Here is a 27,574-nt window from a genome sequence, read left to right as displayed (position 1 = left end):
TTAAAAGTAGAGATAGGCAATTTCATGGCTGAAATTGCACTAATGAAGGTGTATGGACTTCAAAAACACAGCGAAGCACTTCCTGTATTATCACATGATATCCAAAGGTGGAACAGAGTGTATTTCTAACTCAGCATAAATATGCAGGACTTGTGTGTTTTACAAGTGAATGAAACAAAACACAACTGCCGGTTGTTTTTGATGACGAAACAACATTGTAACATAGATTAGAAAATAGAGTAATATTTGCCCTTTAAATTGATGTACACACAAGTGAACAAAAATTAAATGAACCATTAGCAACTATAAATCATTTGTACATTTTAATTTGAGCAAAAACATTTCATGGAGATGTGTAACTGTGCTCAGTGGAGCAAATCCAACTCATAATTGGCAGAAGGGGCCATACTGTGACCTGATGCTTCATACCTGACCAGTGTCTGGTTGTGCAGATCCCACACTGCGATGTTCCCGTCGGAGCAGCAGGAGAAGCAGACCTTGGAGTCTGGGCTGATGGCCAGAGCGTAGCAGGCAGGTGCAGACGAGGTCAGCTCTGCCTTGATGCGCGGAGTGGGAGCAGCCAGATCCCAGATGGACAAAGTACTGGCCTCGCCCCCCACAATCAGAGTCCGTCCATCAGGGAGGAGGCGACAGGAGCGGATGTAGTTATCCCTGTTCTGTTACAACACACACAACTTACTCCAAGACAAAAATACTGGTATTGCTCTGTAAAAAGAAATTAAAATATCATAATATTTTGTCATGATAATAAGTAAACAACCTTTTTGGAACTGAAGCTAAGCAGGAGTTTTAACTTTAGTAAGATGTCTGTGTACGAAGCATTTTAATACCTGATGAACGAACTATATTATTGTAATGAGTCTCAGAACTTCAACCAATAATTGTATAAAAAGATTTGCACTGTATAGATTGAAAAGACATTTGCTTTTCCCATTTGTACATTTTGATGATTAATGTTGCTAAATGATTATTGTGAATCAAGTGTTTCCCTGTTGTAAATGCTACCAAAAGCACCTAACAATATAGTGGTGTGTACTTACAAGGCAGTCTAACTGAGACACTGGGGTTTTGTTTCCTGGGTGACTGATGTCCCACACCTTAACGCAGCCCTTCCCCCCAGTGTAGACATGACGGGTGGGGTTACTGATGGTGACAGCACACACCACCTCTCCGTGGCTCAGGGTATTTATCTGTCGGGCATGACGTGGGATGCCAGGACCAATCAGAGCATCCGGAGGGAAAGGAACAGGCTGCATCTGTCCATCAGCACTCACATGGAAGGAATAGGCTCTAAACAACACATAGTGGAGTTATGCAAAGGTATTTTTATTTTACATTTTAACTAATGTACAGGAATTGTGTTACTTGAAAACACTTACGGTTTTCCCCCAGGGATGCCTGACAGGTTTGGAGGAAGTCCAGGAACTCGTATGTGGTGATGGGGGTCAAATCCCACCTACAGCAAACAATGACATGGCTTGAGCAAGATTTTTAACAATATGGACAACAAGTAAAAAGAAAGGTTTCTGTTACATCCTACTGACAGAACATTTACACACAAATAAATAAATTGTTATTAATTAATAACAGTTGTTAACAGATTATTATTTTATTTATATGTTTATGAACATGTGTCTAATGCCAAGAAGTTTTGCATTCCGTTAAATGAATTTACAGTTTAATAAACTGGACAACTTTTGTTTAACTACCTTTCTATTTGTGAAGTTTCTGACACACTCATATAACATACTGTATAAATTTAATCTTGTAGACATATAAGAAACTAATAAAAACATAAGGTACATTATATACAGGAGAAATATGAATTTTATCATAAACAACAGCTGCGCATGGCATCTGTGTCAATTAGGTATAGTCTCAAGAATTAAATAATTAGTAAAACAGAAAAAGTACACCACAATTGTTTTCTGACAATGTATTAAGGACAGAGGCAGGTTAAATCAGACTTAAAACAGTAGCTGCTACCTTCAAAACTGGGGTACAATTTATCCATCTCATTAAGTTGAAGGTATACTGCAGTGGTGTCAAACATACGGCCCGGGGGCCGGATCCAGCCCTCCAAGGCCTTTAATCTGGCCCTCGGCTGATTTTCTACTAAAATATTTGAATTATATTTTCTATTAAAATATTGGTCATTTTCTGCGCCGCTTAGCATAGCAGTGTCTCCAGCGCCTCTGTGCGTGGCCCCTCCCACCAGAGCAGCACAATGAAGACTTGCCTCTTTCCAAACGCTCTTAAAGGACAATCGTTTTGACGGTTGATCGTGACACACTCATCAGCAAAATGAACAAATGAAACAACAATGAAACTAAATGAAATGAGTGGACGGCGAGTGCAGGATTTTCCAAGAAAAATTTACTTATTCTTATTTGCGTACAAGTTAATGTTAAAACATTGTGTTGAAATTGCATTTTTCTTAAAGTTTCAGGTTGTTCATAATATTATAATATTTTGTAAAAGAGTTTATCAATTAAAAAAGATTTTTGTAATAGACTTGCATTTCTCTGCACAAATATTTAAACTTTTTGCTATTTTTGGGGTATATATGCCATTATTTTTTTTCCCGCCCCTTTGGGATCAAAGTAGGTTGGATACGGCCCCCAGACCAAAATGAGTTTGACAGCCCTGGTATACTGAGTGTTAAAATTATCAGTATGAGTCTTGTGAAACGGTGTGGACATAAAATACATGAATGGATCAGAAGGGGGAAAGCGCTGGAGAAGTTGACTGCATAAACAAGCTGGATTACAACAGCATTAAGTGGAGAAAACACAACTTCATAGGAAAAAAACTATATAATGAGGTTGAGAGCTCAAAATAAAGCATTATACTTATACCATTTCTTATATCATCTAAGTCCTCCATCGCCTGTATTGTAATTAATGCATATGAGTGTCTGTAAATGTACCGGAATTGAGAAATATGTAGAGTTTGTGTATTCACTGATTACTGGCTTTTGTTGTAATCAAAGTAATTATTTAGTGTGGTACATAATAAATACATGAGTGTGTTTCCATACCACTTGAGTGCGTCCATAGGCAGCCACAGCTGCAGCCGCCACCGCACTCATCTGAGGAGAGATGTTGTGCAGGCCGGGGTAGGCTGCTCCTGCTCCACTCAGCTCCCCATTCATGCCCGGGTGAGGAACCATCCCAAACGGTCCAGGATAAGAGCAGGGCACTGCCAGGGGGGTCCGCAGGCCAGGGGCTACACAGTGAAAAGAATCAAAGGCTTTAGTTTCTTTTTTCTCTCTCTCTCTTTACTCCTTTTGGGTAAGGTTATGTTAATATGATTGACTATGTTCTGTAAATTATGGAAAATGATGGATATTTTGAGTTGTCCAAATTAAATAAATAAATAAAACCAGTCAATCAGTAAATCAATCAATCCATTTTTTTGTATTTTCTCTTTCCTTTGAGGAATAAACAATTTAAAGTGTAAGCACCAAGAGTTTCTATGCCAGTTGGTTTGCCAGCAGATGTTCTCAGACCAGGGGTGGAGGTGCTGCTCGGGGTCGGAGCGTCTGTGCGAGATATTGGACTACTGGATTTAGACACTGGTGTTGTGGATTTTTCATTCTAAAACAAAAGACAACATAAATGAAATGAAAATCCACTGATTAATGTAAAAATAAACTGCACAATATGTGAGCTCACCAAAGTGATCTCTTTGGATTTGGATGAAGGTGTGCTGCTTGAAGAAGCAATAGAGGAAGGACTGAGAGGGGCATCCTTTTTCAAAAGGCGGCTCTTGTCAATCCCATTTTCTCGAGGAGAGTGGGCAGGACTTCCTCTTGGAGAGCCTGGTTCCTGGAGGTGCAGATAAAGTGATTGCTTTCTGTAAAAAAACTCTTGTGTGAAAGTATTAACAGAACTATGAAATAGAGTCTACCTCATTCGAGACGTCTACTACCAGGTTTTCATCGCTCTTCTCTCCGTCACTTTCCTGAGAGCAAGAAACATACACTTTAATACATCCCAATGCAAAGAGACCCTGAATGTCCCATTTGGATAAGTTACAGCTACAGCATTTAGTGCTACACCTACATATCGTGTGGACTCCTTGTCGTCTGTCTTTTGTTTTTTGGAGTCTGAGGTGTAGTCAGCAGAACTCCTGTGTTTTTCTCCAGTCCGAAAACTGGCTGATGGTGACACAGAGGAGCTCTGAAAATAAAAAAAAATATCTTTTACAAATTCAATAGATCCATTGTCATAGCTCACAATGGATTCACCATTCAAGAACTGAGATTATCTCATTTAAAGTTGCCAATTAAAAGACTATTAAATCATTTCACTTTCAACCAGGCAACGCCAGTGCTGTATTCATTACAGTTAATTATACCATCATGACTTTGTCTGATGACAATTACTTTGAGGGCAGTGGAGATTAGCACACTAAAGGAAGTCAGTAATCAAACATGTCCTCTTTTAAATACCATTAGTGAGGGATTAATCTTCAAAATAAGGTCATCAGAACACGTCTCTCTCTGCCTGTCCCTCCTGAGCAGTGCGTCCCTGTCTTCCTCGGCTCACAGAAGAAAAATAAAGCAGGACCTTTAAGTCGACCTTTCTACTAACTCACGCCTGTAACCTTTCGGCTGCCCTTTGGCGTGCTGCAAGTGTTGATGCCACAGATTGTGTGAGGGAGGAGTCCGTGCATGTGTATGTGTCTGCAGCCCAGGTCACTAGTATCTGTTTGCATTTAGTGCAGCGCCAGGACAAACAGTGAGTGAAGGAGACAGAGCAGGTCACAGCCTCACCTTGTCTCCTCCTCTTCCCACACTGATTAGATTAATTAGTCTGAAAATTAGCTTTCTCAAAAACATCAAGGCAAATTAATTTGGCTGCAGAGACAAATGGAGGCTCTGTGGGCTCAGGGCGCATTGAGAGCATGACTAAACACATCTGGATAAAACTATTCATTTACCACATATAATTATATTTGCTTCTAATTTCAATTGATTTCACAAGTCCTGATAATGATATCTCTGTCCCATTCAAAAAAAAAAAGTCAACCCACTGCTGCTTGATGTGTGGAGTGAATGGTGCATTTCTTTAATGTTTTCCTTCCATTTATGATGTACCATTTATATTAGGACAGAGTAAATGAAAGATGTTTACTCTCTTCATTTAGAAACAGAGGACATACTTCTCTTTTGGTAAATCAAGCTCTAGATGAATGTTCTTGAATGTGAAGTTCAACATTTTCTGGTCCATTACTTATTTTCCTGGCACATTTCAGCTTGTTAAGCCTCTCTATCTTTGTCTAAACCATCAAAATCATACTGTTCACATTTTCTGCTTTTAGTGGTCGACCTTTCATGAGAACATTATCTAATAACCAAAAAAAGCCCTTTCTGGAAAATGCCAGCAGATTGTCTTGACATGGTGTGAACTTGGGTTTGATATAAACTGCACTGATATGATGACTGTAACAGATGCACTGATTCCTCTAGCAGACCTTGAACATGACAACAAGAAGCTGACACACATCTCCGTCCCACACCGCCACACCTTCAGCCCTCACAAGGTGCTAACACCAAGGACATTAGGCACAGATGTTCATGCTATTCACACACACTTGTACCCAGTGGACTGTTGCCAGGGCAACTGTGGACCACTGACGAGGGGCTTATTGGTTTCATGAAGTGACTGTTGGCCGCTGTGTCAAAGAGCAGCTCTGAATGTGTGTGCGCAGGCAGGCATCACCATGTGTGCTAATGAACGCCATTCATCATCCATCCCCATCTTAACCCCTGCATTCTGACCTCTCACAAACTGCTAATCACAAGCCTATATATGCGCATGAGGCACGAGCAGCAGATCACATATTAAACACTCTCTTGTCTCCCAGACTCTGAAACAGCAGAGAAAACACCAGCCGCTAAACGGATGCCAGAGTGTCACAGAGCTGAGGCTGCTGGAGTAAAGAAATGCTAATCTCCTCATTGAGTATTCAACAAACCAAATGTTTGCCTTGGGAGAAAGGCTGTGCTTAAGGGACTAATTACTACAAGCAGGGGATGTAGAGCAGCGCCTGACTCCACTCTCTGCTGCCTGCCATAGACGCACAGTTTATTCTGCTTATCAAAGGTTTTTGTATCAGCCCTTTGTCTTCATTCACATGCATCATATCAAAGGTGCACTAGTAAATGAAAATGACGGCAACGTACTGCTCATGGGGATACATTTAAAAACTTAACCATAAATTTACATATAACCTACTATTACGTATTACTTGTAGCTAATACAACTGTAAAGAAGAGGTGGTTTTATGTTTTTAAATCTAGCTTTTTATAAGATGCAACATTCAAGAATTATCTACTGTGCTTGGTAAAATTAGTGACTCTTTGCAGTGTAGCAGAAAAAAAATGTCTATAGAGTTTTAATAAATTTTTTTTAAAATTTCCTATTTAAATTTTTTTTTTAAACACTCTTGAGTTATGTTCAAGTGGGTGTGTTCACGCCCTGACAGGTACTGATTGTTAGGGAAGTACTGCAATAATGATAGACAATGTATTAAAATTAAATTAGTTCAACACAATAACTAATAACAAAGATATATTTCACTGATCTGTTAATAAGAATGAAAGACTGAGACAGACCAAACTCAGTATAATTTAATATAAAATGTATTTTCTTTGGAGTCATAAAGAAATGTTAAAGTGACATACCTTCACAGAATCTCGATCTGTAAAAACAAAGCAACACCATCATTAGCCATTTAAAGTGAATACAAAATTAACAGTATGCATACATACAGCCCCTCCCATTGGCTCCAATCAGCTGACTCTAACCGCCTCACTCCCACAATCAAATCAAAGAGTCGGACCTTGGCAGACCCTCTGGAACTCTCTCTCCCGCCACATCAGAAACTCAAACTCACTAAACACGTTCAAAAAACAGCTCAAAACTCATCTCTTCCTCAAAGGCTATAACCCCCACATCACTGCTTCCTCACTAGTTGTTTTGCCTTTCCTGTCCTTGTTATTGTTTTACACAGTTTTGAAGCATCTTTGAGTTACCATGAAAAGTGCTATATATAAAAATGATGTATTATTATTATTATTAAGTCTTAAGTATTATTAATTCAAGGTGAAAGCTACCTTCATTTCTCTGCCAATAAAGGACAAAATCTTGGAAAACTGTAAATAGAGCAGGCTGGGAAATGCAAAAATAACCCCAAACTAATCCACTTTTAGCCCAGGAAGGAAGTCAGCTGAGGGAGCAAATCGCATTGTTATTGATTGCACTCTTAATGGGCCTTGTGTATGTTTTATGTGAATTATCAGTAGCTTGCTTTTCTGTTGCTAAAGGGCAGGGTTAACTGCTCTAGTGCACTGTATGAAAAAGTCCCAGCCACAGTTCCACGCAGTAATTAAGAGCTGGCACAGTGCGTTTCTGCAGCACACACACCTCCGCACGCTAATTAAACAGACCGGCTCAAAGTCAGCTGTAGTAAGATCAGTGCGTGTTTACCAGAGAAAAGAGGCATTGTGGAGCTCTTGTCTCACTCCCTATTAGGCCAATTAAAATGGCATAATGACAAATCAGCTGTTAATTGCTTTGAAGACTGTTCATTCAGAGCACCAACAATTAGACACCTGTCAGTACATGGTGTAATAATCCAGTACTTTGGGTCATTTGGGTTTTAACAGGCTTTAAAGCTTATGTTCCTATGTATATCTATTATGGTTAGTCCTGTCACGATAATTACTATATCGATTTATCATTCATTAAAAGACAGATGGAACAATAATTGTGGGGGGGTCAATATTTATTGTGATACTTGGTTATTTTTCAGTAATACGATGAGATTTGAGCTCTAGAGGGCTGAATTATGAACTTCTATGACTCATTACTTAAAGGTCCTATGCCATGAGTTTTAAGACATGTTAGAAATTTGTTACCTTATCAGTTTTGCTTTGTTTCGGTCACACATATTTGAGTAATCCTGCATTATTAGAGTGTCTATCTCCAAAACCTCAAAATGCTCAGTTCTACCTTGCGAATGTCATGAAGCAACAGTTTTCAAGTAAACAACTACTTTTGATTTTTCATTCAGTAGCAATTGGCAAATGATTCAAATGACTTTAGTGAAGGTGTGTGGAGTTTAAAAACACAGTAGGGCCCTCCCTGTATTACTACATGATTTGCAACCCTAGTCCTATTAATGTAATGTGGCAAGTAATACTGTAATTGTGACATCTGATTCTAACCTTGTTAATGACTATTTTACAACACTTCTTTTCCAGTTCTTATGTGTAATGTCATCTAAGAATAGGTATGCACAAATGTATCACTTACAGGATATCGGTATGGCCAATATCTTTGTGGATCAGTTTTGTTGTACGTTATTTGAGTTTTAAGGAAATAAATGGTATTTTCAGTGTGCACTGATATCGATTGATATCAGGTAGCCTATTTGCTTCTGTGTATTTGTATGGGAACTGAAAAAGCTGTATTGGTGTATCTGTAATTGTAGCAAGTGTATTTTTTCCTCAACAGTGCTCTCTTTCTGCATGATATCATAATTATATAAAGAACATATTAACCACACAAGCCTATATGGATCCTTGCCAGTGCAATCCACCACATGAGACATATATAGGCAGCAGTACCTCTCTGGTGCTCAGTGCTGTTGTCGTGATGCTTCCTCTCGTCTTTGAGTGGCAGCTGGTGGCTGAGGGCGGAGGACAGGGCAAGCAGGCTGGCAGCGCTGGCCCCGGGGGGTAAGGGGGGCTGCAGGCCGGCCGGGTGGGGCGTCAGGGGCACAGGGATGGCATGACCATGGGACAGGTGCTGCGCCTGGAGCTGCTGCTGCTGGAACACACAAGCGCATCATTAAGGAAAGAGTTTCATGTGGTGAAGAAGAGTTAGACTTAGCCATGTTTTCTACATGTCTCTTCTGTAAGTGTAGTGATACTGTGGCATTGTGTAGAATTAACACAATGTCATTATTTTTAAAATACATAAAAATATTGTATGTGTGTTAATTTTATTACAATTCTAAGTAAACTATTATTAATCACAGTTTATATGTGCAAATATAGCCTGTGTGGGCAAAGTCAATTCCACCATGTTGATTTTGTGGTCAAATGCAAACTGTACAGCTCTTCTTCATAAAGAAAATACTTTTTGCATAAACACAACAGTGAATCAGCGGTATCCTGATTTCTGTATTTTCTGTTTCAACTTTGCCATATAAACAACATAAAAAAATTACGCTGAAATAAGTGTATTACACATGACATTAATTGTATAATGATTAAAGATAATATTTGATATTTATTTTAGTCAACTAATAAATACTTTTTGGATCTTATTTTGTCATCGTGAATTTTTTTTATTATACTTATGGTGAGTGTGTGTGTGTGTGCGCAGTCCACCCACTCCGATGATGGCGTTGAGTTCAGCCATGGTGACCTGCTTGGCTCTCTCCACCGCCTGCACCACCTGCTGCTGATGCTGAAACACACACAAACACACACACAGACACACACACACACACATTAGTCTCTGATACACTGTGCTTGTGTGAGGTTTGGGAGAGGCTTGAGATGCCCCTGACCTCATGGACACTACAGGAACACATCACACCTCCTCCGCAGGTTCACATGGCGTAAAGATAGAAAACGCCTTCAAACATGATCAGAAAAGTCCTGCACACCTGTGAATCACAAGCTGTGCATTTTAAAGTCTTTAAGTTAATGGGTGTAGGAGCACTCCTTCACTTCTCACTACTTTTAGACAACTTCAGTTTTTTGCCAACCAGAGGACAGATATGAAAAATGAATTGAGAAAGGGTCTTTCAAGCTTTGGGGGACACGAACACAACAATGAATGGGTCGCCCTGTAGCTGGATATGTTTTCCGAATACTGCAGAAAAAGACCATCTCTACAAATGTCTACAAACGTGCTGAATATGGCCTCACCCAGTGCAAAAAACTATAAATTAAACATTTTATTATTTTATTACATAAAATGTTATATTGTAATATTGTAATTCAATAAAAAATAACACATCATACCATATGCTCATAGATTCGCTAGTAATAGTAATAGTAGTTGCTATCAATAAAGATAAAATACTTGAGGTTACTATTATACATTAATGCAGTGATTCCCAACTAAGGGACCCAGTGATTTTCAGTGAGTCCCCAGGGGGTCCTTAAAAGAGGTCAAATAAAACTGCAGATTAGGAAAGGAAAGGCATGTGGACTAGGGATGGGCATTCGATGAAATTTTCTTAATCGATCGTCGGAAGAATTAACGATCAATTATCGATTAATCATTAACGTTTTTATATTAAAATGATCATCATTATTATTACTATCTGCACTACTAATCTGCATAAATAAATTCAACTTTACGACATATAAACCGTAACGACTCTAGAGCCACATCAATCCATTTGAAATTATAATGTGTTTAATTCAGTTTTGCGCAACTCTCACAGAAACGAAACTTAAAACCGCATCGCTAATTTGCATAAACTCAGCGAAGATAAAACTACAGCTCTTGTGTCGCTGATGCGGTCAACTTCTGTCGGATTAAAAGACATGACTTCAGTGGAATACAGGTTAGTGTGACCATATTTGCGTTTGTCAAAACCAGGACACCGTACAGGGGCCGGAGGTGGGGACTTGTCATCGACATTGCGCGACTCTCACCTGGCAAAACTTTTTCCCACGGGACACCGAAACATATGTTCCTGCTTTGTACACTGTCCACATGGACTCACACTTGTCCCGAACGCAACGGAAAGCGTGGAATTTCTTGTACAAATCATCGTTAAATACGCATTTGCGCTTCGGTACGTTGCAGACTGACCGACTGCTTGTGTCTCGCTCCTTCTGAGTGCAGAGAGACACATGTACGAACCCCTGTTTGGTCACGCTACGCACAGCAACCTGCATTCGGTTTGTCGATTAAAATTTACGTAATCGATGAAAATCTTAATGATCAATTATCGATTAATCGATTAATCATGCCCATCCCTAATGTGGACTGCTTCTAACTATTAGATAAAGTAGTAAGTACTGTTCTGTCAACTTTATTAATCATAAAACAGTTATATTTTTCATTAGTAGACATGTTTGGGTGGCCAGCATGTTCACTAATAAAATGAATGAAAAATGACACAAACTACCTACATTTTCATAAACTTCTATAACGTTATTATATATATAGTATATAACTGCAATCACAAAATCATGCATTATTTCTTAAAAAATGGAAATGCTCCTAATTAAAAGACAAAAACATCCTCATGAAATGAATACAGACCCAGCCCAACCTACTATTCTCAAAGCCTGATTTTAAGAGCTGAGAAATCATGAGTAAATGAGTGAGCAATCCTTTTTTTTTCTCAGTTTAAACAGCCGTGCACCTGAGTCTGAGCAAATGTGATTTAAAAGGCACTGGAGACACCTCTGAGTCATCTCTGTCTCTTTACCATTTACACAAATGCCCTCGCGCTCAATGTACTCACCACTGACCTTTCCTCTACACACACTTTGTCTTGTAAAAGCAGCCACACGTAGCACTGATAACATTAGCCACAGCACAGTAACAGAAAGGAATGCAGAAACTAATTATATTACACATAATTCAATGAATCTATTAAAAGAAATGCTGCAAGTAAAAGAAGGAATACGTTTTATATGCAGCACAGATGTTCGAGAGAATTTAAAAATACATCTATATAAGCTTTAAAGGTCCTATATTACACAAAATGGTTTCTTGTGAGCTTTAAGCCATGTTATAATGCTGTTATCTCCTCAAACACATGTTTTATTTTGGTTCTGGTTCCTGGTTTATTAGTGTGCTTACAGCTCCAAAGTTCAATATGCTCTGTTCTACCTTGTGATGTCATGAAGCAGTAGTTTTCAAGTTAATAGCTACATTTAACATTTTGTTCAGTAACGACTAGAAATTCCAGGGTTGAGATTATCTAAATGATTCTAGTGAAGAAGGTGTATGGAGTTTAAAAACACAGTGGGGCACTTGCTGTATTTCCACATTACAAGGTGGAACAGAGAGTTTTCAGTTTGAGACTCAGCCTAAATATGCAGGGTAATTCACTGATTGGAGCAGTAATTGCATAATTGCATAGCTCTTGTACTGTATACATTTAGATAAAGTGAGGACCAGTATGTGTACATTTTCTGTGTATTTCTTACATAATTATATTTTTGTGTTCTCAGAACATGTATGTATGGTCCTGCACGTAAAAATAACGTTCTGATTTGCCATTTGAAAATCCAATTTGAGAGATCTAAAAAGCAATGCAACAGTAAACTCCAGCCCTTGTTATTGCTTTGTGCCTTCTTCCTTAGCGATTCTCCTTCTCCAAAATACCACCAGTCTGTTTCCTACCAGCACAAAAAAATGAATATACGCGGGGACAGGCGGTTACAGGGCAAAGTCATCCAGAGGGTACACAGAAGGCAGAAGATTCACCTGCAGCACACATCAAAGTGGGCCCAAGATGAAAGAGCTTATCAGGTGTGGAAATGAACCGGACCACCAGGTTCAGAGACACGCCTGCTACAGAGGAAAACCACACCAACCTAAAAACTCACATTAGCAAATGCTTCATAAGGAGAATTTATTCTTCCTATACATTAAACTCACACATACACATGAAAGTAGTTTTACTTTGGTGCTGGGCCTAAAATGTCCTACAGAGATTTACAATTTGGATATTACGAACTGTACTTTTTCATGTCAAAAACAACAATCTGTTTATTCGTCAACATATACGCAATATTTTGTCTAGCCTATAGGTGATATAGACAATGTGATAAGGAGGGTGGATATTTTTTTTTTAAATAAAATGATGTGAACAATGTTGTTCTCTTACTGGATGAAAATGGAGTCTAGGGTTGGACTCATCAACATATCAATGTCACTGAACAGTGAAATAATATATGAGGAATCCAACCCACAACCTCCTCACTGAGAGTCAGGAGTACTGTCCACACTAGCCCACGGTGCATAATTTGCATACAGTGGTCTTAAAATAAATAGGGATGCACTGATATCAATACTGATATCTGATATTGACAAGGTATTGGAAAACTTCAATAATATTGGTCATGTCAATATCCTCCTTGGACCTTTAAATGAATGTAATAAGACTATTTTCAGACTGATTTTGGCCTAAAATGTCTCACAATGGTTGAACTTTTATTCATACAAAGTTGTTCTGTAGTGATGTGAAGGATAAATCACAGTTACATAACACAGTTGGATGTTTTGTGTAATAGGTTAACTGTGTTTTAAAGAAATAAATGCCTTTTCATCCCTACACTGGGACCAGTTAATATTGTGTATCAGCAGTCAGTGTACAGATATTGGTATCGGAACTGAAAAAGAAGAATAGGTGCATCCCTAAAAATAAAGACACTGTCATGTATTTGCACATACACTCCATTTGGTGCTTAATAATACAACTGTGTTCTGCCTTATATTGACTTGCAGTGTCTGAGGCATCAAAACAATGCAGTGAAAGCTGCTTGGTGAGAGGCTGCCTCCCTCTCTGCGGGCCCGGGGCCTGTGTAGCAGCACTACAGTCTAATGCCATTATTCCTAATCCACCCTAAACCCTCCTAATCCATGGCTAATCTGGAGGAGAGCTTTGGAGTCCCACACACACTTTTCCCTGCTGTTCCCACCCCACACACAAACACGCTCCACTCCTCCAGAGAACGCATTTATCAGACCCAAACACACAGCCCCGCCGTCTGCAATAAACAAAGTGTAAAAATCAAACGCGCCTCACACCTTCCACTGTACCACAACATATTGCAGCGCCTTAGCACAATATGCCCGTGCAGGTGGACAAACAGTGGTGCTAAACAAACCCAAAGCTCTTCCTCACACGCGAGCTGCCAGCCTGTGCATATGTTAGTGGGAGACATTTAATAAGTTTACTGCATATCTGGCTATCCTGCGCAGAGAGGATTAGCCCAGGATAATCTCTGGGGATGTGTATGTCTGCGTGAGGCTTTTGGGCGCACAATCCGCAGCACACTTCTTCTTCTGCTCTTTCTACAGTACGTGTCCTCCCTCTCCTCCCACCTGCATTTAACCAACACTGACAGCCATGGGGGGCTTACCTCCTGAGAGAGGAAGGGGATGACTTGGGCGCAGATTGCATTCAGACGTTTGACAATCTCCGCCTGTAAGAGAGAGAGGGGAGGGAAGCACAATTAGTACGAATACATCTTAACACACCTACTTACAGTATTTTAGCTGTGTGTGCTTGTAGATATGAGGTTTAGTGTTTACATTAGGATCCATTCTGTTGATACATGCATATAGACATGTTCTAACACTGCAATCAAGAGTGACAAATAAACAATTGTGCCATTTGTACAGCCTGTTCATGTGTTTGTTTTAATAAACAAAGCCAAATATAACAGCCTATCATGGAAACTAGGATTGTGATTGGTCAATAAAATGATAGGTTATAGGTAGGTATGTGAAAGAAGAAAAGGCGGCTCTGAATGAATTTACATAATATTATTTTCTTAGTTTATTTGAACTATATTTGTTTAATGTCAAAAGAAAAATGAGCAATGGAGCATTTGTCGATAATAAGTTATATAAAAAGTGGCATATGCAGGAAAAATAGCTTTAACTGCTGGTAATAAAGTCATGAGGAGCTGATTCTCTGAGTATAATTATTAATGCTAATTAGAAATCAATTAAAAACAGAAAGCACGATAAGATATAATGGTTTCTGAGAGGCTATTTGCCTCTGCATTATTGGATAATAAAACCTATTTCATAGTAATTCAATACAAATGTACAAACTTCTGACTTTGGTTTATGCGAATGTGATAACAATGAATTTCAAGTTTGGGGTAATGGACTGTCCATTAATCTGCACAGAGTGGTTGAGAATCCACAAGTGAATTGTTGCTTTCATTTGTGACTACTTACTTATGACATCTTACTATATGATAGTTTGTGGGGCATCCAAAAATGTTACTATCAGCAAATAAAAACATAAGTCCTCAAGTACTTAAGTACTAATTTAAGTTTAAATCAAATCCTCAAGAGCAGATTTTTACCATGAAGTCAAAGCATTCCATACGTAGCAAATAACTGGTAACAGGTTCCAGTGGTAAGGTGTTTCATGTAACCTTGTGAGGGCTGATCTTCCCCTCGATATCAGGGCTAACAGACGCCCCCGGAGGCCAAACACACAAACTACACACACGCACACACATGTACACACATCTGGGTAGCCTGCTCTGTATTCATCTGATGTCTCCAGCACCCCTGGGCTGCCTTTAAAGATTATACAGGCCTGTCTCTGCTGCCTTCAGGTGGGGTTTAACACCACATTTCCTGATCCACTGGCCCAAAGGGAGTGCTAGCAGTGCAGCTCCAATCCACAACACACAAACAACATAAGAAATTGCTCTGATTCAGAAAACACCACAATCTGATACTAAATATGTACAAATATGATAATCAATTGTGCTGGAATCTATAAGGTAGTATTTCGTCATACAGTGAATGCAACCAGCTTAAAAGTGCTAAGAAACACCTTACAAAAAGCCACTATGCAAGAAATACACTATTTGGAATTTTAAATTGAATTCAAAATCAACTCCAGATTATAAATTTAAGTATAGCCCAAAATTACAAGTTGAGATCTTAAACTGAAATGAATGTTTCAAATTGCCCATAGCTGTGCTCATGCTGGTGTGAAATGTTGGTGAACCAGATTTTTTTTTTTAATTGCACTATGTATGCAGTTTATAATGGTCTGGAATTAAACCAATTCTCAACAATATCAATAATAAAATTGAAAAATAACATTCAATTATTTGTTGTCACAAAGTACATACAACTGATTTGTTCACTGAGAGAAAATGGCTTTGGTAAACCAGACTCCAATCCTTGAGGTAGCACTGACAGTTTCAGGTAACTTTTGACATTGGCTGCTGTGTTTTGTGTGTGTTTGACCAACCTGTCTGTTCACACCAAAGACCAAAGGAAAAGTCTCCTCTCTGTGTCGTGTCAAATTGCCCTGGGTTATGTACAAACCATGAGCGACCGGGATTTGTTTCTTTGGTGAGCCAGCCCTGTCTTTAACCCAGACATATCGTCGTCCTGTCAGTGGATAAATAATAGGAATGGGACACACCAGTAAACTCTAAGGTTAGAAAAAGAGCTGTGAGTCGATAGAGGAGTTTGGATGGTTTGGTGTGAGCACTGTGTGGTCACAAACCACCAGGTAACCTCAAAAACATGAGACTAGACTGAACTCAACTTTGACCAAAGATCTTAGTCATAGACAATATGAGAAAAAGAAAGTTTATAAATGTTTCAAAATAGGGGCTGGGCAACCTGCCAAACAAAAAAAAAATCATATTTCAGTTTTTCTATAGCTAAGATCATAATTTCAATTTGATCATGATTCATCTTTACAATGTAACAACTGTCTTCGTGTGATTGGTTATGTCTGCCTGTCACTCACTCAGAGCCTGATGTAGGCTGAGTGCTATGTGTTTGTACACAGAGCTGCATCAGACAGAGAAGCTCTGAATCATGACATGATGATATCACCAAAACAGGACCATCACAGAAATCAGATCACTTCAAAATTTAACTGTCACAATATATTAGGACCCAATTTGTATCTTTCAAATATGAATTATTTAACTTCACATCACAATTGTAAAGCTATATTGGACATGCTTGATGAGATGTTTTGCTAGTGAAGTAAGATCTAAATACTAGAGTAAAACATGTATAGCTTAGGTATAATAGTATGTTTGGCAATGTTTGAAGTTGCAGGGGTAGCAGTGTTGTTATTAGTCCTACTTTGTACATTCAATACTTTGAAGTACAGACGAGTCAGAAGAGTACTTATTACTCTCACTTTAAGCTTTAGGCTCTTCAGTTAGACTAGTGATTATAATGTTGAGAAGTTCAGAAACATTAAAGGTCCAAGCGGTTACCATCAGAGGTTGCCCAGGGGAGAGAGAACAGACCCCACCCTCACCCCTTGCCCCATCACATACACACACACACACACATTAAAGTGAGGTGAGACTGTGGCCCTGGAGTCAGATTGGGTCAGATACAAGATCAAATGTCCATCTCCCCCACAGAGCTTTGTAAGCACCACATCAGCAGCACCACTTTTCACCAGCAGCTAATACATCTAATGGACCCCAGCGCACACAGGCTGCCCTCCCCAGAGACCTGAGGTTAGACTGGGAGTGTGAGACGCACATCCATGCTCACCCAGACAGAGCTAGTTTAAAAGACTAAAGATGGATTATCAGAAGCATGCACACAAACAGTAAACTTAACTGTAAAGCACTAAATAAATAAATAATCAGCACCTTGGCTGTATAACTTAAAGGTCCTATTATGTACAAAATCGACTCTTCTGGGCTTTAAGATACTCTATGTTATAATGCTGTTACCTTACCAAAAGCATACCTAGAATTGTTTAATTTCATTCACACATTTTCAAGTCTGTCTGCATCTTCAAAGCTCAAAATGCTCTTCGAACTCATTCCACCTCGTGATGTAATGTAGTGGTAGTTTTTAAATTAACAGCCACCTTTTAGCTTTTAGCAGAGATTGGCAAAATGATTGTAGTGAAGTTGTATGAAGTTTAAAAACACAATGGAGCACTTCCTCTATTACCACATGCCAACACAAGTGTGTTTTCCATTTGAGAGAAGAACTTATGCGTTTGTGTTAAACATGCATGTTGGGGAAACAACATTATAACATAGATCAGAATATAGCGTAATATGGGCCCTTTAATGTTTTAGTGAAAGTTCATTACTTTGTTTTAATCATGCTCAAGGATTTTCAAAAATAGACAGATACTAATGAACACTAAAACTAGAAAAATCATAATTAGGACATTCCTTAAATAGTTTTCCAATGGTCTTCTTCTTTATCAGAACCCGTATAAACGCACATGGTAATCGTAAAGAAACTACTATTATTTTATTTAAAAAATGACTTTCTATTGTATAAACAGTGTTTTTGTTTTTAATCATTTGTAGTATCAAAATCAAGAGTTAAACGTGCACAACAACACCATGAAGTCTTTAAAGCAAAAGAGACAGTCGGTTAACTTGGATCACTCTGAGATCAGTGAGAAATTGCTCCTTTCTGCAGAGCCTATTCTTATGGCACGTTTCAAATTATTAAACATTGAACTAATCTATCTTAATATAACTAGCCATTTTTGTTAACTGTTGCATCTTTTATCTTATATAGAAAGTGTGTGGTGTTTTGGGGATCAGTGTTGACTTTTTTAGAAAAGTGATATGAGAATCCCAAATAACATGTAATTCACATTATTAGACAAAGAATATGGCCATACATAAAACTGTATATATTATAATGGAACCGAATCTGCCAAATCAGCCAAACAGCCCCATGCCTGCTGCAGTAAAATGAGCTGTCAGGGCTGATTGAAACCACTGCCACTCTTCAGTATCACATTGTCTTATTGCTTCCTTTTTTCAGCACTTTCAGCCCCGCGCTCTCCCTATCCCCGCTTTGCCTTATTCCTCCCATCGTCCCGCTAATTTGCAATTGATTATCTGTCCTCCAGCAACTGGCTCCTCTGCCCTCCTCCTCCTCCCTCATTCGCCTCCTCTCTCCTCCCACCCCTGCTCTGTCGACGAGTCAATTTCTCTTTAACGAGCGCTACATTTCACTCCCCAGGCACCCGGGCCCTTCTGTGTAAATAAAACAGAGAGCCGAGCCAGAAATCAATGGGCCTATTACCCCCAGAAAATGCTAAACAAGCAATATTAGCAATTCGCCTGGAAGTGGAGGCCCTGGCTACTAATGGCACAGTAGATCTATGCGCCGTGCTTTCAGTCTCCACATGCACTCTGGAATAGCCATATACTGTTACTGTCCTGATCTCTACTTTATTGATATATATACAGTGTCAAGGCGGGATTATATAAAACTTTTTTCTCAAGTGCCTCCAACTGTAGAGCAAGCATAAATGTGCGTCTATAACTGAGACAAGCTAAAGCCAAAACTGAAATGTACCAGTTTAAAGAGTGTATGGTGCCTCCCAGCAACAATACTCTGGATTTGATCATGATGGCATGGCAATATTGTTTCCTGTGTTACCAATTTCCTTCCACCCATTAGAATATGTGCTTGTATTAGTGAAACAATCAGCCTAAATGTTGCTGCACTATGTAATGTCTCTGGTTGGGAGGTCCGCCACCTGACTGTATCTATGCAAATGTTATTTTTTTGACTTATTGTTCCACCCTATGGCACTTTTTGCTAAAAAATACAGTGAAAAGCCAGCATTCTTACAGCTTACTACACAGATTCAACCCATCACTTGGCTTGTCTGATTGTCTCCATGGAGATAGAAGTTAAATGATACTGTGGAACCTTCTACGCAAAGTATCTCCTTGGGAAAAGTTAAGTGCACCCTTAATAGTGGACATAATATGACTTTTAAGTGCCATATATTTAACAATTCAAAACAAAATAAAGATCTTTGCTAAGCCTGTCACAGTAATCAACTTATCTGTCAATGGAGTTGAATAATTAACTTCTATGGTTAATTATCAATTCATTCTGCTTTTATTTGTTGCAGCTCAGGCTTTTTCATGATACTGTCTATTTAGAAATTGCTTTACTGGGATTATCCTGCTTTGTGTCAGTGGTAGAGTGTAGTTTCAATATTATCACTTATTGCAATATTTCTCTGTAGCAATATATCATGCTTCCAAATTTGTTATCGTGACAGACCTAATCTTTGTAACTGTCAGAAGTCCTACAAATGGCATACAAAAAATAAATAAAGAATACAAGCGTTAGTGTTCCAACCTGAAGCCCAAAGTTGTGCAAACTAAACCTGGACACATTTCCTCTTTGCGCTCATAAATAGTAAAGAGTTACTAAAGCAGACTGGCCGCCTTAATGTCTTCCACACAGGCTTGACAGAGGAACCACAATCTCCACAACAGCAGCATAAACACAAACACTTAGACAGCGCGTTTATAGCCTACTCCCACATTCACCAGACACGTGTGATTAGTGCGAGTGTGAAGAGCTGCTACCTTCACACACTGACAACCGGCAAACAGCTCTGAGTAAATGTCTGCTACGGCCTATGCATACAATCTGAATAAACACGCGTAGAATATATATAGGCCAAAGACACACATGCAGAAGAAACAAAGACAACGGGGGCCATTTATCACTGCTCTCACACACACCGTTTCCCTGGCCCATTTAACCTGGCAGCTGATGTGTGGTTAACAGAGACATTTATGCTAATGACTGGCCCTGTTTAAAAGAGGCAGCGGTAATGTAAAGGTGAACTCCTCATTCACTGCGCTCATTTTTCACACCATTTCCTCATTTGCTAACGCTGATGAATTTCTCCTTAGCTTCACACCAGAGCTAAGCTAGAACAGTTGAGATGACAAATGGCACTGGCGTTTTCAGGGTGGCCATTTTGGACCCTGTACAAGATATGAAATACAGTGTAAATGTGGGATGTGTTTGCTAGAATACAACAACCTTGAAACTGAAAGTGTTTATGGGTGATGATTATCAAAAAGAAACAAACATGAGTTGGGAAAAACAATAATAGTCTTCAATGCAGAAAGACTAAATCAATACAAATAAAGCTGCAAAAACTATTAAGACAGTGGTTGGAAGGAATAACACAAATAGCTACAATTTCAATATCGCATTAATTGGATATTATAGAAGTTAACGAAAACACGTCATCAGTTACTAGACTGAGTAACAAAATACATATACAGGTCTGATAAGTAATGGATTACAATTATCGTTCTACTACTACTATCACCAGCACTACTGCGAATTTCAATTTATCTAGGCCTGTGATGATAGCATGATAAACGATATTATGGAAACTATGGCCACTGACACAATAAAAAGCATGATAATCCCAGTAAACCATTTTTTAAAAAGGCAGAATCATTAAAAAGCCTAAGATGCAACAAATGAATAGCAGAATGAAGCAATAATTAGCCATAGAAGTTACTTATTCAACCCTCTACAGCTTAAATCTGATTGTATTGCAACTAAAATAACTAAAATATCTTTAGTACTGCAAAGAAAACATACACACAGTAAATACGTTGAATGATAAGTCTATATCGTAATTATCGTGACACCACTTTGTAGCCACAAACAAAAAATATACACCCAAAACATATAACAAAACATTTTAAATCCCAAATAAAGCGCTTAAGTTAGAGAAATCTATTTGCTTTCACCTCTATAGACAAAATATGTTGTTACAAAATAAGTTATAGAAAAGCTATGATGAGGAAGATACATGTGGCAATGCATCTTACCTGCTTGTGCATCTCAATGTTGAGCCCGTACGACATTTCGTAGTACTGAAGAGACACAGATCAAAGCCGAATCAAGCAAATGTATTCTGTCTTGTTCCTTTTTAGCATAATTTTAACATCTGAGCGCAGACTCACCATGACATAGTGTCTTTGCATCTCCGTCTTCTCACTGGCCAGCTTCTCACACTCCAGCTTGAGACTGAGAGGCGAAAAGAAAATTTTAGTCATTGTCACCAGCCTTGAAAAATGTGTTATAAATGATTACACCAACATATCACAGAGGCATGACTCTAAATCTCTGGTGCCATTTGCAGTAACAGAGCACAAAAAAAAACTAAGAAGTGAAAGCAACATCCTGTTTCCTTACATTTGCATTTCTAAATTTGCTTACAACTAAGACAAAGACAAAAAACTCGACCAGATTCCCCTTGAGAGGCAGACACTTACTCAGCAGGTACGGAGCAGTAATTAATGGATCAATATGTGACCACACAAACCTCATCATATATTTTTTACAGTGCGAAGAGGATGCTCAAACTGCATCATAGGCAAAAAGCAGGAGGATAATGAGGATCCATCTTAACAGTGGTTACACTTAAGCTTCAAATGTTGCTTATTACAGGAAAAAAGCTTAAGCATCTGCTACTTAGGACAATGGCCAGGTGGGCGATGCAGGTGATGTCAGGACACACAAGAACCCTACCCCTCCTTGGAATGAGTGAACGAAACAAAAATTAGTCTGATGAAGCCTTTGTGAGCAAACAAATCAACAAAACAACAAAAAGAGCGAGTCATTTCAGAAAATTAAAGCTGGGGTGGTCTATTTTTAAATCACGGTGCGAAAATTCAACAAACACGAACAAAAACCTTACCACAATCAAATATTTGACAATGTGGAGAAATGTAGCCCAATGTTACTGTTGTTTTTAGATAGGACAACATCTAAAATACTGCAAATGCATCATAATTTGCAGTCCAAAATTTCAGTTTTAAATATAAATAGAGATGACTCGTAGTATATATTGTGATGTCAATTGAGTTCAATTTTCATTCAAAAATAAGTTCTAAAGTGTATGTTTTGAAATATTTGAAACAACGTATTATAGTTTGTGAGGGGACCATCATCTGTACAACAAATTTCTATATAGACCAAAATAAATAAATAAATAATCCTATTTCCTTTGGCCTTTTCCATCCTAACAATTTTTGAGATAAAGAGATTTCACACATTTGTCAAGACACCCATTCCCCCCATGCGTTTGCTTGTAAATCAACTTGCCCTATGGAGTCCATTCATCCTCGGGACAGGCGAGAACACCAGCAGCCTGCTTCATCTCACAAGGCCATTGGTCTATAATTATGGGTTGGCCAGAGGTGGGCCATTATTATGCATTGGTATCATGTTTTTGGTTCTGCCCTGAGCAATGTATTTCACACTTCATCATGTTGGCTAAAAGTATTTCACAGCACTTGCACTAGGAGAGAGACGTGAATACCAAGGTTGATGGGTTCACCTGCCGAGAGTGCGCTGGTGATAGATGACCTCAAACAAGCGCAGTCTTCCTCAAGGAATTCATTCACAGTATGCAAATTTAATTTCTGGGCAAACATCTGTGTTTGCCTTTTGATTTCATGTCACTGTGTCATACATTTCCCAGAAAATTATTGTCACACAAGATGATTCATACGCAGTGGTTTTGGTAGGAATCTGGCAACACAGGATCAGTGTCAGTGTTATATGTAATTCTGTAATAAACTAGAAATAAGAATTTAGCCTGTAAGAGAATACTGTATTATCATAAGTAAAAAATGGAGTGTATAACAAGATATGAATCAGTATTTACTCTATACAAAGGAGGCTTGGTGGATTTGAACGGCAGGTTTGGCATTTGCAGCAGACCATTGTACTGTGTATCACCAGTCATGGTCAAACCTGATGTATAATAATATAATCTGCCACTGAGGCTTACTCCAAACAATAGTGATGAATGCAGAGGACTTTGTGTACAGTATATCTTCATTGCTGAGCTGTTGTTGACTGTGCTGGCTGTGCTTACCTGTGGTACTGGGCTTGCAGAAACTGAAACTCCTCCTTGATGCGGTCACAGGACTCTGTGACAGTAAATTTGAACGGCTGACCCGGCTGGTGTGGGACCTCCACAATGAGCCCAACCCACAGGAGAGAAGAGAGGAGAAATGTAAGACTAGGTGATTTTTAGGCAATAATGCATGGTGTGTAGCCTACACATACAGGATTTATACAATTAGATGAGAAAAACTGACAAATTAGATACTGAGCAGAACACAAAATAAAACAATTTAGGCAATTACAAGACATGACCACATGATTTAAAGCTCATGTACCCTGCCCCAAGTTCATGGTCATTCCCTGGTTGTAGCTCAGCAGCAAATAACCTTGATTCCCAACAACAGCAACTAAATTGTACTCCTGACGTGACCCTAGGCTTGTATTGAACCCATTTTAGATGAGGAAAATAGGTGCGTGGTTCAAAGATGACTTCACTTTGAGGGGAAACAGCCGCTCACTTATTTGGCCCTTTTTACGCAGGAGTGAGTGCACGCACACACGAAGCACAGTCGAGGGTGACAATACGCGCCTGTGCTTCAGATGGCCTTTCGGTTTGCCTTGGATTCCTCTCACACAGACGGCATACACACAGCTGCACCAGCGACAATGGGCGCGATTGTCCGTGCGAGCGCGCGGTGGCACGGGAACTGACTGAAAGTGATTATGCGCGCTGCTGTTAATCTGCGCACTGTCTGGGGATGCACGAGCTGAGCACTTACCGGATGCCGCGCCGGGGGGTACATCTTACTCAGATCTCGAATCATTAAAAAAGCAATAGCAAAGTTCCTCTGTGTGAAAACAAAAGCACAAGACGCGACGGCTGGTCAGTCAGTAGCCATCTGGGAAAACATCCTCAAAGTCCATTCTTGATAGAAGTGCGAGTTAGTTCATTTTTCCTCGATAATCTTCGGCAAATGCCATCTAACTGAGTGTCCCCTGTCACATAACCCTTGTTCACAATCCTTTCCAGTGAGTTCCGTCCTTATGCATAGGTGACTCTGCTCAATTTCCTCCACACATCCCAGCAGCAGCAGCAGCAGAGCACCTCGCAGACTGGAGCGGCCAACCCATGCTACGCCAAATTTAGAAGCAACCAGTCGAGCGAACGCAATTACACATCCACGACGATTACGCGAGCCCGTGTGGCGTGACGTTGGGACGTGTAGTTTAATTCATATTAGTCGATAATAAGCGCTGCCGATTCGCGTCTGGTCCAAAGAACTACAACTTCCCGGTTGCTCCCACGATGCCCCCAGAAACCAATGGTGTGTGGTCTCGAGGAGGAGCGCCCATTAATGGCAACCAATGGACAAGACAAGGTGCGCTCCATCGCTGTTTCTCTCGCCCAATCACTGACACCAGGATGCAATTTATGCACTCTCCCCACGTGGGGTCCAGAGGAGACTGCTGCTAAAAGATGTCACAAGGATTAATGTAATATCTGTTGCCTCCCGTGTTTTATAGAGATTTCCAGAGACTACACAGCTCCCAGGTGCACTGCCTTTTACACGTTTTTAATTGAAACCTTTGAAAACATTTACATTTATAGCTCAAAATATGTGCTCATTCAACTGTACATTGTTAGCATGCATCCTACAAATGCGACGATATAATTGCTTCTATTTATTGACTATAGAGGTCTAATATGTGTGATTGGTCAGTAATTCGTAACTGTCTTTCAGTACACTACATGATATGGTTTAATAATCTGGCCTTGCAGACTAGTTGTGGTGATCTGACATTTACACCAGATGCTGTTCCTGTCTTCACAATCCACCTTAATGTTACTGGAGTGGACAATTGGCTTAAAGAGTTTTACTCAGGGATACACCATGGCAATAATAATTAATGACTGAACCAGCAACCTACTCCAGGAAAGCATCTTGCCAATGAGGTAGTTAGTTACACTCTTATCCCCATGAATCCCCTTTAAGTGTATACAACGCAGTTCATCCACATTAACAACATTATTAATTAATACTTTTTAGTACTTAAGGAAGTACCCATATCCTGGTACATAGGACAGACAATTACCAAAATGAGGATGCAGGAAGGAAGCAATTATCAGGGGCATTCAAAGTGCAACTTGGTAGTGTATGTAGCGCAGTAGACTTTTCATACATGCTTTGTATTCCTTGTTTGCACACTGTTATTTTTGGCTGTTAGTTAGCTTTGCATCAAAACAGCATGTGAGAAAGTTGATTTCCTTATAAACTTTGTTACATTTTCAAGACCCAGTAAATGAATTCTCTGCAATCCATATTTTTGTCCTATTTACACAGATTAAATAAGTTATGTTCTTTGTTGATTTTAATGATAGCAATCATTAAACTAAGCTCACAGTTTAGGAGTCAGCTTTCTCTTTATGTCCCTGCAGACTCACGCTGATGGAGTTGAAGGGAGCAAGTGTGCCTGGCTGTATCTACCACTGCGGCCATGTTTGGTGTGGGCAGATGAAACACACTGTTGGTTGGCCTAATCACCACGTTCAGTCATCTAGCTGCTCTAACTGACTGCTCCTATAATACTAATGATGTGCTTGTGCTACTTTACCCTCTATAGATCTCCTCAATTTGCTGTCCCTTTGTTTTCTTCCCTTATATTGTAGTTCTGTACATTGAAGCCGCTTCTGTCTTTGTTTTATGTATCTTTCATATTTTCCTTCAGACTTCGGCACACACACAAATGGTTATCTCTGCTCTATATGGCTCCACATCTCTGCTTGTCTGTCTCTTTACTGTTGTCCCAGCTTCTACCCCATACATACAAGGAACTGCACGTACAGCTCCAGCCTTCCAAATACACATTTCTGTGAGGCACACATACAAACTAATATCTCAGGTAAGCACAGGGCCTAAAGTGACCTGCTGTCGTGGAGCGTGAATCCACTAAGGCTCCGAAAAGGTAATATCGTGCCCTCCCTCGTTCGCCTCCGAGGGTTGAGCAGTGGTGTAGGCGAGCGGAGCGGAGTGAGGGGGGGGCAGGTGAAGAGGAATAAACAGATTTATTTGCCTGCGCCCCTCTCTGATTATTTTGCCCCTGCCTTTTGTTCCAGACCTTATGAAACCCAAATGTCAAGTGAGGCGAGGGCCTCATATCAAGCGCTGTCAATCATGGCCCCATGCGCACCTGAAGCCCGCCGCTGGATTATTGGCTTCAACACAAGGGCCGCCCGCCGATGCTCGCTGCCCGCCAGGCCTCACACCATTCAACAACCAAGTTTTTTTTTCTTTCCTAGAGAGGAACTTCATTTGGCAGCTGATGCACAGGAGATTGCGCCCGAGCGGATTTTGATGGGAGATTGTAGCTGGCTGGATGTGAGTATGAAGAGTGGAGTGGTTTATCAAGGGAGGGGGATTAAGGGGAGGAGGCAGGGACCAGAGCTGGCCTTAACATTTGATCCTGAGCGGTCATCACCTGTACATATGTCTCCTAATCTCACCTCAGCCCGCTGCTCTTCTGTCATTCTCAGTCTGTCCTTCACACTGCTCTCCTCCATATTCTTCCCATCTTACACATCTCCTGCACTTCTTTTCAAGTCCATTATTCATAGTAGCACAGTATTTGGACTTGGCTGGTCCATATCTGAACAGTGAAACCCTGAAAGCAGTCTGCACAGTTGATCCAGTGAGTGAGCCACCTTCAGTCTGAACAAGACACCCGGGGCATTTTAGATTTTAATGAGATTGTAACGCTGTAGCAACAACAAAATCCATTATTTTCAACACCCTCACACATTGCTGCACAAGTTAAACAAGCAGCTTAATAAAGGCTGTTTCGCGGATAATGCCCCAGAAAATATAAAGTCTGTCTGAAAAATCAAAAACATTGTAGTAAATTTATAATAATATTTTCAGAACACACAGTGATCTGCTATTATATTACAAAATGGCAGTACAACATAATAATGATGAAACTTGTTATGTATTATATATATATATATATATATATATATATATATATATATATATATATATATATATATATATATATATATATATATATATATATATTTAAAAATTTATTTGTTTTTAGCATATTCTTAGCATATTGTATGAATTATAATC

At 39.5% G+C, this 27,574-nt stretch overlaps 1 protein-coding gene across 8 annotated transcripts in view; it reads right to left on the bottom strand.

Annotated features, from left to right (window-relative positions):
- Nucleotides 1–24,669, bottom strand: part of LOC110154432 (TLE family member 4, transcriptional corepressor) — a 28,577-nt gene extending 3,908 nt beyond the window's left edge. The window contains exons 1-16 of one of the 8 annotated variants that reach the window (XM_055161554.1): nucleotides 24,227–24,669; nucleotides 23,476–23,573; nucleotides 21,554–21,617; nucleotides 21,419–21,463; nucleotides 14,168–14,230; nucleotides 9,435–9,509; nucleotides 8,663–8,864; nucleotides 6,716–6,732; nucleotides 4,089–4,205; nucleotides 3,934–3,987; nucleotides 3,699–3,851; nucleotides 3,488–3,620; nucleotides 3,062–3,249; nucleotides 1,401–1,477; nucleotides 1,062–1,311; nucleotides 430–677 (exon numbers count right to left, since the gene is read on the bottom strand). In XM_055161554.1, the coding sequence (XP_055017529.1) occupies nucleotides 430–677; nucleotides 1,062–1,311; nucleotides 1,401–1,477; nucleotides 3,062–3,249; nucleotides 3,488–3,620; nucleotides 3,699–3,851; nucleotides 3,934–3,987; nucleotides 4,089–4,205; nucleotides 6,716–6,732; nucleotides 8,663–8,864; nucleotides 9,435–9,509; nucleotides 14,168–14,230; nucleotides 21,419–21,463; nucleotides 21,554–21,617; nucleotides 23,476–23,573; nucleotides 24,227–24,271 (1,829 nt within the window). In that variant the 5' untranslated portion in view covers nucleotides 24,272–24,669. Of the gene's footprint in view, nucleotides 1–429; nucleotides 678–1,061; nucleotides 1,312–1,400; nucleotides 1,478–3,061; nucleotides 3,250–3,487; nucleotides 3,621–3,698; nucleotides 3,852–3,933; nucleotides 3,988–4,088; nucleotides 4,206–6,715; nucleotides 6,733–8,662; nucleotides 8,865–9,434; nucleotides 9,510–14,167; nucleotides 14,231–21,418; nucleotides 21,464–21,553; nucleotides 21,680–23,475; nucleotides 23,574–24,226 lie in introns of those variants that run through there. The other 7 variants (XM_055161555.1, XM_055161556.1, XM_055161557.1 and 4 more) reach the window with 7 other exon arrangements.
- Between the last annotated feature and the right edge of the window lie 2,905 nt (nucleotides 24,670–27,574).

Source organism: Boleophthalmus pectinirostris, unplaced genomic scaffold, assembly GCF_026225935.1.
Source record: "Boleophthalmus pectinirostris isolate CB_2022bp ecotype Guang Dong unplaced genomic scaffold, ASM2622593v1 HiC_scaffold_4, whole genome shotgun sequence".
NCBI lineage: Eukaryota > Metazoa > Chordata > Actinopteri > Gobiiformes > Gobiidae > Boleophthalmus > Boleophthalmus pectinirostris.
The sequence above is the reverse complement of the archived record's forward strand: the minus strand, read 5'-3'. Positions and strand labels throughout refer to the sequence as shown.